Here is a 12,357-nt window from a genome sequence, read left to right as displayed (position 1 = left end):
AGTAATCCTTGTGATGTCACAATATTTTTAAAAGTATATTTACTAAAAGATATACTCTTAAATATTTGATTTTACATTTGAGCATTTTTAAAAATCTTAACTGTTTATAAGACAATGTATTTTGACAAACTATTAGACCAAATGAACTATCATTAGAACTGGAGATTTAACATAGCAACAGCTGACGCTTATCAGAACATTTAGCCACTACACACTACATCATCTTCTGCAGCATAGAAAACAATTTCCAAAATGCAATAAGATGTCATTAATTTTCAGCTTCATTAATAAGCTTCAATGCATTCCTCTATAAATTCTTTTAATGTCTTCAATTGAGATAGTAAAACAAATTGAGAGAAAAAAGGTTTCCAGCTCTCTTATTACCAAGGAAAATACAAATGCCGCCTAGCAGACCAAAAAACTAGAAAGAACTTGGAAAGAATTTCCAAGCAGTCTAAACCAGAGAAGTCAAGGCTTCAGCTTAACTCGCCTAGCAGATAGGCTGTCTGGTGGGAGGCCTGACAAGGAGTACACAGAATCACTGCAAGAACATGAAATGAAAATGAGAGGAACTGTCTGATGCCTCATTACTGAGGATGCAGAGCAGAGTCTGACCTACCTGGTTTATCCCTGCAGGAGAGATCTTGTATGACTGCAGCTTCTGCTTCAGCAGCTCCGGATCACTGTGACGGAATGGGCACCCTGACAACAAAAAGCAGGCCAGCACACCAACAAGGTTATTTACTCAGGACTTAGTACAGTGCCACACTCGAGAGACTATCTAAGCTCCCCTTAATTGTCTAACAGCTTATTAATAAAAAAGTTAATTGCCCATGAGTGCAACTGCTTTCCTCTCTTTATCTAAGTGACGACTTAGCTGCATGGTTATCAGGGTACCACAGGCTCAAGAGTTACATGGAGCATTACAGCATCGTCAAGCTAAGCTGCTCATTCACTAGGAAGAGAAAACAGTTTCAATTGTGCTACTTGCTAAGAAGCAGGGATAATCACAAAGTAGCTATAAAATAGTTTATATAAAAACTTTATGTAACTGCACATTTTTTCTACTCAAAAAATTACATAAAAGGTGTACTAGAGAAGGAAGATAGTGTAAACAAAAAAAATAGGTACAAACTCTAAAAAATATAAAAGTCTCACATCATTTTTGGATGTAAATTCTATACCCATTCCCCATTGAGTAAAAATGATACAAATGATGTCAATGAATCATGGATGGGAATGAGATGAATTACTAAGAAAATCTTTCACAGAAAAACAACTTATAGTAGATACATGTCATCTCTGTATTATTTCATGAGAAAACTATAACAAAGATGGACTACTAAAAGATTTGCATAAATAAGAACACAGAAGAACTGAAATGTAAAAGCTATAGTACGCCAAAACCTAGAAAATTTTAATATTTTAATAAGAAACTGCAATAACAAATCAAAATACTTAACTTAAAATTTAATACAGGGTGCCAGATTATTTTTTTCTGTCACGCAACTCTGTAAGTTAATTAGAAACAATTGTGCATTTTTAATGAAATCAACAGGAAATTGGTTAGGGCAAAATAATGGAAAAGAGCCTACAGTTCAAACAAATATGTTTACCAAAAATCTTAACTACAAATAAAAACATTAATGATAATAACACAATGGATTCTTACAAATTATGAAATTCACAAAATTCATATTATGTACTTTATTCAGATTAAAACCATAGTAGCTTATAGTACAAGGAAATATTGTGAGAAGCTGTGTAGCCCATGTTTAATGAATTAAAGAATAAATTCAAAGACTTAAATGTTAAACCCGAAACCATAAAAATCCTAGGAGAAAATATAGGCAGCAAAATCTTGGACACTGCTCATAGCAATATTTTGGGGGATATATCTCCCCAGGTAAGGGAAACAAAAGCAAAAATAAACAAATGGGACTATACCAAACTAAAATGTTTTTGCATAGCAAAGGAAATCATCAACAAAATAAAAAAACAATCCATGGAATGGGAGGTCATATTCACCGATACATCTGATAAGGGGTTAATACCCCCAATTTATAAAGAACTTACAAAACTCATCACCAAAAAAACAAACAACCCAATTAAAAACTGGTCAAAGAACCTGAATAGACACTTATCTAAAAAGAACATACAGATGGCCAACAGACGTATGAAAAGATGCCCAATGTCACTAATCATCAGAGAAATGCAAATTAAAGCTGCAATGAGCTATCACCTCACACCTGTCAGAATGGCTATCACTGATAAATCAACAAACAGCAAGTGCTGGTAAGGATGTGAAGAAAGGGGAGCTTTTCTGCACTGTTGATGAGAATGCAGATTGGTACAGCCACTGTGGAAAGCAGTGTAGAGATACCTCAAAAAATTAAAAATGGATCTGCCTTTTGACCCAGTGATCCCACTTCTGGCAATATATCCAAAGGAACCCAAAACACTAATTTGAAAGAATATAATCACCCTTATGTTCATTGCAGCATTATTTACAATAGTCAAGGTATGGAAGCTGCCCATGTACCTATCAGTAGATGAGTAGATAAAACAACTATGGAATGTTTACACAGTGGAATTCTACTCGGCCGTAAAAAAGGAGAAAAATTTACCCTTTGCAACAGTATGGATGGAACTGGAGAACATTATGTTCAGTGAAATAAGCCAGTCAGAGAAAGACAAACACCATATGATCTCACTCATATGTGGAATCTAATGAACAAACTGAACTGACAAGGAAAATGTGGACAGACTCATAGATAGACAACAGGAAGCCTTCTGGGTAGGGGAGAGGGGAGGTAGGGGAGGTAGGGGAGGTCAGGGAGTGGAGGGATTGAGCAAAAATGAAAAGGACTTATGGGCATGGACGACAGTGTGGTGACTACTGGGGAGTGGAGGGTATATGGGGACTAAATGGTAATGGAAAAAATACAATAAAGATTAAATCAAAATAGACAGGAGATAGATGATAGATAGATAGATAGATAGATAGATAGATAGATAGATAGACAGACAGATAGATAGTCTGGAGCTATAATGCCTGTGTTTGACTCTCAGTTTAACAATTACAAGTTATGAGACTTAGGCAAATTTTGTATTTCCATGTTGACTCAGCTTCACTTTCTGTCAAGTGAGGGAAACACTGAGCTCTTGTGAGAATGAAAGCTCTTACAAGCGCCTGGCACATAGTAAGCACTCAACATGTGTTAGTTATCATTATTATGCTCAAAACTATCTGAGAATGCAATTGTAAAGAATCACAATGAGAAAGATATGAGGCTGCATGGCGAATTATTGATTCAGCCCTGAATTATTAAAGGACACAAAAAGATTAATTGAATTACCCAAATTACATTAGAAATAATGGCTATACCTGTATAAAAGGTCAGAAAGAACAAACTAAAGATGGCCAAAGTACTAACGACCACACAAAAGTCTTTTAAACCTACGTTCACTATAGGGAGAAAGCAGAAGAACCGGATTACTACTTAGAGAAGTTGGTGTTCTTTTAGCAGATAAAAGAAAGAAAACAGAACTCAGCACTTTATTTCTATCTTCCACATCAAAGAGAATGATTTTTAAAATTGGAAAGGGTTGAACTAACAACGTAACTGAAGTGAGTTCATAAACAACACTGACTACAGCTAAGTGTTTGGCAGTGTTTTGTGGAAGAGATGGATAAACGTCACCCAGAACATAGTTATACCTACACAGATTCATAACTGGTGGTACAACCCTGCTAGGCAGTGCTGCTTAATGAAATAATGTCAACCTAGGAACTAGTTAGTTTTACAAGCAACACAAAAATAAAAGGATGGAGACTTCTGGTTTCCAGTCCAGCATGTAAGGAGGTTAGAAGTTGCTACTTCACCCAGCTAAGAGCTGAACTGAAAAATCAGCAACTCACCCGGGCTGTGAGGTCACAAGGCAAATTGCTGCCCCCAAAACTGGAGAGAGGGACAGATACAAAGAATCACAACTTACCAGAGCAGTAATCTCTGCAGGAACTGGTGCTGGTGGAGGAAAACCTAACCTGGACAAATCGCTGGGCAATACTAAGAGTTAAAAACTCCAAGGAGACCCACTCATGTCCCCCAACAACCCCAGTTTTCTAAGTTTAAGCTCCAGAAGCTCTTCCAGATCCTCACAGTGAGTAAGAGAGAAACCTCCACATCCTTCTGGAAGCAGAAGGGGAAAAATAACCATTTTGAAATAGAGTGTCCAGCCTTTTGGTGTCTCTGGGCCACACTGGAAAGAGTTGTCTTGGGCCACACATTAAATACACAAACACTAATGAAAACTGATTAGCAAAAAAGATTTTAAGTAAATTTACAATTTTGGTTAGGCCACATTCATAGGCATCTTGGGCCGTATGCGGCCTGTGGGTTGGACACCCCATCTTCCTCTTAACAAGGCCTGCCCTCAGGAGACACAATTTTACCAGGACATAAAATGCTGGGGTTTTAATAAAACCTAACTTACCTGGGGGAAAGGAAATACCCACCTCCAGCCATCCTGTCCCACCTCATGGGGTAAAAGATGACTGAGAATCACTAGTGAAATTCGTAACTCCAGGCCACAGGCTCACTACAAGACTGAGATCGAATCACAGAACTATAGAACACCTCCCCCATTCCATTCAAGGCCTATTTACTGGAGTTCTTGCCACCCAGTATGTCATGTCTACCTTTCAACAAACAATTACAGTTGTATGAAAAGGCAAAAGATAGAGTTTAAAGAGACTGACCAAGCCTCAGAATTAGAATCAGATGCAAAGGGCTCTAAAGAAAAATGTAGATAACCTGCAAGAACAGATGTGTAATATAAGCACAGATGGGATATTCTAAGAAGAATCAAAAGGAGATCAAAACCACTCATGGAAATGAAGAATGCCTTTGATGTGCTTATATTAGTAGACACAGCTAAGTAAAGACTCTCTGAATCTGAGGATATGTCAGTAGAAACTTCCAAAACTGGAGAAGAGAACAGACAAGCAAGCAAGAACAGGATATCCAAGAACTGTGGGATAACTATGAAAGCTGTAACATGTGACAGGGAAAACCAGTAGGAGAGAGGAAGAGCAGCAGTAAAAACAGAATTTCCTTCAAATTAATGTCAGACAGAAAACCAAGGATCAAGGACTCTCAGAAAACACCAAGAACAATAAATGCCAAAAAGTACATCTAGATGTAATGATATTCATGCTTTAGAAAATCAAAAATGAAGAAAAAAGTATTGAAAGAAGCCAGGGAAAATAAACAGCTTAGCTATAGAGGAGCAGAGAGAACATCTAACATCAATGGAAGGCATGCAAACAAGAAGAGAGTGGAGTGAAATATTTAAAGCATTGAAAGGAAAACCTAGATTTCTGTACCCTGGACCCACAAACCTAGATTTCTGTACTGCTACCTTATCAGTCAAAAGAGGAGAAATAGACTTTCTCAGAGAAACAAAAATAGAGGCAATCTGTTGCCAGTAGACCTGCAAGGAATGTTAACGGAAGTTCTTCAAAAAGAAAGAAAATGGAATAGGCCCAAAGCTATGTAAAGAAAAAACTATCTAAAAAAAAAGAACATCAAAGAATGATAGGAAAAATAAACTGAACATTTTTATTTTTCTTATTCTTAATTGACTAACAGGTAAGTTTGTTTGAAATAATAGGAACAATGTATTTGATTACATTACTTACATACCCATGTGTGTGTGCTTATGTGTAAATGAAATGAATGATGGAATGATATAAGGGAATTAGAAATGTTTCAGTATTAAAATGTACTTGTGCTACCCGTGATATGGTATAGTGTGATTTGAAAGGAGACTTGGATTAATAGAAATGCATGGTGAAAACTCTTAGAAAAGTAAAGCCATTGAAAAAATGTAACATAACCTGTAACAGATATGCTAAGAAAGGAGAAAAGAGGTAGTAATACAAAATGCTCAATAAAAACCACAAAGGGCAGAAAAGTATGGAGGATGAAAACAGAAACAAAGAATGAGAGCAACAAAGAGAAAACAGTAACAAATACTAGAGATGCTAATCCAGTTACATCAATAATTACTCTAAACGTCAGTGGGCTACAACGAACTGGACATAATTGATTTCTATAAAACACCTACACCTAACAGCCAATTTTACCCATCCCTCTCCACACACGTGTCACTAAGGCTCTGAGAGAGGGGACCACTGTTCAGATATGAGGTAGGAGACATCTGGGAACTCTACATTCTGCTTGGTTTTGCTGTGAACCTAAAACTGCTGTACAAAATGAAGTTTTAACTTTAACAAAAAGATAGATAAATGTGTCTATAAATAATATGAAATCATTGAGTGTTTGCTAAGTTTTAATATTTTCTAACTGATGGTTCAAATTAAAAACAAAGTAAAACAAACAGCATAGACTGGAATAAATAAGACATAACTTTTCAGGATAATAACTATAAAATCCCGCATTTAAAATAATAAAAGTCAACAAAGTAAGTGACAAATGCTAGGACCTAAAAATTGGCAAGAGAATCCCTGGGAGGAGTTTCACTTGGCTAAACTGAATCTAAGTTACTTGCCTGTTGGGGCTGCTAAGAAACGCTAGAGGCTTTCTCAACTAGACAGTGTCTGGCCAGGAGTTTTCAAAGTTCAGGAAACAAAGATCATCCAAGGAACTCGTAAATACATCTGAGTTTGTATGTCTGAGGGCAGGCCCGAGGATATACATGTCTAAAAGGTACATTAAGTGACTAACAAGTGATAAGAATCACTCTCTGTTTATACCACCAACATGGGCTACCTTTTCATCTATTAAATATGAATGTGCAGGCATTTTTAAATGCTCTATACAAATGTAGCATCTTTCTTAAAGTTCTGTTTGTGATTATATAATCTTTAATAATCTAATGTGTCTAAATCTTTTTTAAAAGTTTCATTTAAGATGCTAAAACAAGAAAACTTTGACATATACCACCATGAACTTCAGCAGTCCAGAAAATGTATTAATGTGGATTATTAAACCATTTTCTGACATACCCAACAAAGGAAGAGATTTTCAAGGTATGCCCAGGGAACTATTTTAAAGAAAGAGTTGCTGAACTCAGAAGTCTATAGAAAATATTTAACATGGATATATACATATATTTTAATATATATTTTATATATATTTATATATTAAAAGGTATATTTAAAATATATTTGTATATGTTTTTATATAATATATATTTATATGTTTATATATAATATATATATAAAATATACATATTTTTTAACGTACAACTCAGGCAAATTGATAGATGTTTGATACCATCATGACTTGTGAAATTCCTGACTTAATCTGTGTTTGTTAATCAGAGAACAGTAATGAGAATAAAACACACTTCCTCGCAGTCTTCTGAAAATTGATCAATCTACTACTATTGTAACATTTGAAGTATTCAGTTTCAAAAAGCTTTGAAGAACTTATGTTAGTCCCTAAGACACTGGCAGACCACAAGACAGACAGAGAATGGCTGGCGAGGGGCAGTGGGCACCGAGAACTGAAGCGCCTGGCCCCGCCCAGACTGCCTGGCCCCGCCCAGACTGCCGCAGGCTGAGTGCCTTTCTCTCACCTGACCTAGTTCAGCAATAAGACAAACTGGCAGACAAGTAATGGGACTCTGGCTTGACACTGATAACTGACCTAATCTGGAAACTAGTTCCTGTCAGTAATGCAAAACGCCATTACCCTGTTTCAGTGTTTCCTGCAGAGCTCATGGGTTTCTGTACTTCACAAACACATCAAGTGGAAGCACTTACCATGATAATCCCCTTGGCCTGGAGGATTGTTCAGAATAATCTTCATGCAACTGAAAGGTGTATAGTCTGTCCTCTTGCCTTCTTTTCCGAAGCTATGACGGATATTATAAGAGTAGCCTTTGTCAAACTGATTGGAGGAAAAAGAAAGAAGAGACAAAGTAAGCCAATATTGTACCAGTGGTGTCAGCCATGCTAGCTAGGATCAAAGAGCACAAAGTGATATTTTCTAAAAAAAAAAAATTCAGGAGGACCTCGGCAGCCATTGAGGGAGAACCACGTGGCTTTGCCAGAGTGGGGACTAGCATGGCCATTGTGCAGAGAGAGCCACGCGGCTTTGCCAGAGTGGGGACCCCTGCAGCTTTAGAAGGGGGAACCACCACCCGGCTTTAGCAGAGATCCCGGTGACACAGCTGATGATGCCGGTAACCGAGGGAAGCCTACCAGCCAAGATGGGTTTTTGGGAAGAACCAGGGGCTGCCTGAGCCATGGACTTCTATTTCTTTTCCTGAGATACTGTACCCCAGACTGGGCAAAGGGGGAAGGAAGGACTGTGTGTGTTTGTGGGTGTTTTAAGGGACTTTGGGATTTTGATGAAGACATTACGTCACTATTTTAAGTCTGTACAGCATTAAATAAACATTTCCTTTCCTTTTCACACACACACACACAAAAAGTCAGCATTCATGGGCAGATGTATTGTACATTCAGATCACAGATATCATTTGGGTCTTTATGATACAAATAGTTTTTTAAGGTGCAAAACTTACAAGAAACAAATTTCTTAGGTAGAAACAGCTAGTTTATATTTGTAAAGATGAGGCTAATCCCTTCCTAAGAAAAATAATCAGTGTGCCCATTTCTTGGTTCAATTCCAAATATTATACTAGAAGTAAATCAGTTGAGCCTCTTCTCTACCAACCTGATCCGAGTTCTCCTGGAATTCCCACATCCCATCCATTCTACTTCTGAAATGCCTGTTAACATAATGAACCCCTTCCTCTGTATTTTCACTATACAAAGCAAGCAGTCAGCAAATGCATGATGAATGAATGAACTACTGCCACTACCTACCACCTGGAGTGCCTGACTCCACACTTATATCAAGCGAATGGGATAGAAAGAACTTTGAGATGGGTGGGATAGGAAGAAAAAAAAGAACTAGCATTTGTTGAAAGGCTCAGTATAGTGGGACTAAGCTGTCCAACACTTAAAGTAGGAAAGATAATCAGAATAAGAGAGATGGGAAAATACTGTGTCATTTTTGGGGTGAAATTTTTAAATTTAATATTATAATTTATATATGGTAAAAGACATAGATCTCAAGTCTATTATATGATAGGATTTAACAAATCACTGTAATTTAACAATGCAAACAGAGTAATTTAACACTGCAAAAACCTATGTAACCTGCAACCCATACCCCTACCGAGAAAGAGAACATTTCCATCAACGCAGAGTTCCCTGGTTTCGCTTCTCAGTCAGTGTTCTTCCCCTCTCTCCATTCCCAGAGCTACTCCTGGGCTGACTTTTGTCACTGTAGTATGTTATTCTACAACTTCATATAAATGGAATCACACAGCATAAAGTGTTTTGTGTCTGAGTTCTTTCATGTCTTTTTATGTTTTTGATTTATTATAAGCCATTACATGCATTTGTTTGTTCATTCACTGCTGAGTAGTATTTCAGTGTATGAATATATCAGACAGTTTCCCTGGTCTCCTACTGATGGATACCTGGGCTTTTCCAATTTGGGGCTATTATCAATAAAGCTGCCATGAACATTTTTTTATTTAATTTCATTGGGGTGCCAATGGTTAATGAAATTACATAGGCTTCAGGAGGAACAATTTGATAATACATCTTCTGTAATTGTATTATGTGTTCACTACCCCCAAGTCAAGTTTCCTTCCATTTATTCCTCTTTACCCTCTCCTACCTCTCCCCACCCCCTTCCCCCTGGTAATCACCATGCTGTTGTCTATGAGGGTTTTTTTGTTTGTTTGTTTTTTTGTGGTCATGAACATTGTATAGATGATATTTGTGGACATATATTTCTATTTCTCTTAAATAAATACCTAGGAGTGGAATTGCTATCAACTGTTTTTCCAGAGTGGCTGTACTCCCCCACCAGCAATGCACAAGAGTTCCACATGCTCCCTGATGACTAATATTGTTGAGCATTTTGTCATACTTCTTTCTTGACTAGTGATATGCCTAATTTATAAACTGTCTCTTCAAGTCTTTTGCCCATTCAAAGAAATGAATTGTCTTATTTTAATCATTCCACTCTAAGAATTCTTCATATTTTCTGGATAGAAGCCCTCTGTTGGATAATGCAGGTCAGGTTCCAGACCACTGCAAAAAAGTGACTGGTTATCTTTTTGCTAGTGGAGGGTCTTGCCTTCAGTTTGTAATAAGCACAACACCTGTGAGGCGCAATAAAGTGAGGTATATCTGCTTAGATGTCACATATTTTCAGTTTGTGGCCTATTTATCTTCTTGATATTATCTTCTGATAGGATGAGCAGATGTTTTGATTTTTGATTACTCCCAATTTATCGACTCTTTTATAGTACTGCTCTTTGTGTCCTCCCTAAGACAGGTTTCAGAAATACTCTCCTATGTTGTCCTCTGGAAGTTGTAATGTTTTAGCTTCTAAGTCTGGATCCAGTTTCATCTCAAGCTAATTTGTGTGTGGTATGAAGTTGGAGTTCAGGTTCTTTTTTATTTCCTGTAGGGGAAGCAAGATCTTTCTCCCTCTGCTTTCCTGAGTTCACTTGCTGGGGCCCATGAATCAAACTACTAAAAGACAGACTAACAAGAAAAAACCCCACAATTTATGTATACATGTGGAAACACATACAGACATTAGGCATCTTACAAAGAAGACTCGAAGAGATAGCTAGATAAATTAGGATACAAACACCTCTTTATAAATGTGTATTCCCTTTATTTAAAGGAGAAATTTATACTTGTGCCTTTAGCTCAAAATAATCCCTATGCCAAAGTGGCATATTTTGGGATGGCTTATTCTGATACCCTTCATCCCCATGCAAAAAACACTTTTTCCAACACCACTTGTTGAAGACACTTTCCCTTCCTTACTAAATCACTTCGGTACCCTTGTCAACTTTGCTGTAAGTGTGTGGGTCTATTTTGGACACTGTATTAGACCACCAATCTACATAACTATCTTTTTGCCAGTACCACACTGTCTTCATTACAAAGTCTTTAGAGTTAAGTCTCAAATTCTGATTATGTAAGTCCTCCTGATTTGTTCTTTTTCAATACTGTTTTGGCTATTCTATGTCCTTGCATTTCCACATAAATTTCAGAATCAGCTTATCAATTCCTATTTAAAAAAAAAGACTGCTGGAATTTTCAATAATCAGTAGCTTATGTCTTCACAACTACCTATCTGCCCATAGAAATTGACAACCAGGAAAACAAAAGGTATTTCAACTAAAAGAAAACTTTCAAAAAAAGAAGACAAACTTTCAAAACAACATTAAATTTCACCAGTGAAAACAAGACGGTTTAGAAGTTGCAGTGAACATCTTTTATAAACAACTTCTGTTTGTGTTGTAAGTTATAAACATTAACTATAATCAATCACTTTGTGTAGACTTCTAGGTATGAGCTGAATTTAAATCCACATGAGATTTCTGTTTGTTCATCAGCAAACACCGAAAGACCTTTTTGGTCAGCTATCCTACTAAAGCAATGGAAAGCTACTCTCTCAAAAGGACAGAAGGCTAAATTAGTATTTTTTGCTGCCCACCTGTGTGTACATGACTAAAATTTGGACCTTACTATGATTCCAGACTATCTACACATTCATCACACAAACAGTCCTCTCTAGTTTTCAGACTGACAAACTCTTGTAATATTGTAGAAAAGGTGTAGTTACTGGAAGAGATTTTTTAGAAAATACTGTCTACATGTCCGTATCCATAACTCAAAGGAATATCTTCCAGTATTTACAGGGGAACTGAGTGAATGTACTTTCCGGTCTTGGCTCCTCCATCCCACTCCTTCCAGTAACAGGACATGCCAGGAAATCAACACTGGTCAAAAGGTGGGTGAGTGGCAGTCCGTGACCTCCCAAATTAGTCCTGACATCCAAGCTGTGGCCCTGGCAACACACCAACCTATATTTCTGCCAAGTCAGCAGTAAATTATTTTCAGGAGCACTGTGTTACCAATAGAACTCAAGAAAAGTGATGAAGCAGGCACATCTGTTTGTTTTTCTCTTATAAATCTGTCTTTCGTCAGTCTAATTTACAGGGCCCCAGCTGAAGAACTTGAGTAGAGAAAAAAGGGTATTTTCCTCCTCTACAGTTTTGTCCAAAAAAAAGTAGGACATATGTTCTCCATCTTCACTTCCTAATCCCTTTCCTTGTAGTCATGGAGAAGGCTTTCAGTTCTAGAGTAAGCAGATATTCTTCCCTTCAAATTTCCCCTGAGGCAGGGTGAACCTAAGATTTTTAAATTTTTTAAAAGGTTTTATTTATTTATTTTTAGAAAGAGGAAAAGAGAGGGAGAAAAAGAGAAAAAATGTG

At 37.0% G+C, this 12,357-nt stretch overlaps 1 protein-coding gene across 1 annotated transcript in view; it reads right to left on the bottom strand.

Moving 5' to 3' along the window:
• PRIM2 (DNA primase subunit 2) overlaps positions 1-12,357 on the bottom strand; it is a 291,593-nt gene that overhangs the window by 38,435 nt on the left and 240,801 nt on the right. Inside the window, exons 11-12 of the mRNA XM_028510638.2 lie at positions 7,796-7,922; positions 620-702 (exon numbers count right to left, since the gene is read on the bottom strand). Of these exons, the coding sequence (XP_028366439.1) occupies positions 620-702; positions 7,796-7,922 (210 nt within the window). The remainder of the gene's footprint in view (positions 1-619; positions 703-7,795; positions 7,923-12,357) is intronic.

The sequence above is a fragment of the Phyllostomus discolor genome, chromosome 4 (assembly GCF_004126475.2).
Source record: "Phyllostomus discolor isolate MPI-MPIP mPhyDis1 chromosome 4, mPhyDis1.pri.v3, whole genome shotgun sequence".
Lineage (NCBI taxonomy): Eukaryota > Metazoa > Chordata > Mammalia > Chiroptera > Phyllostomidae > Phyllostomus > Phyllostomus discolor.
This window is presented reverse-complemented; position numbering and strand designations above follow the sequence as displayed.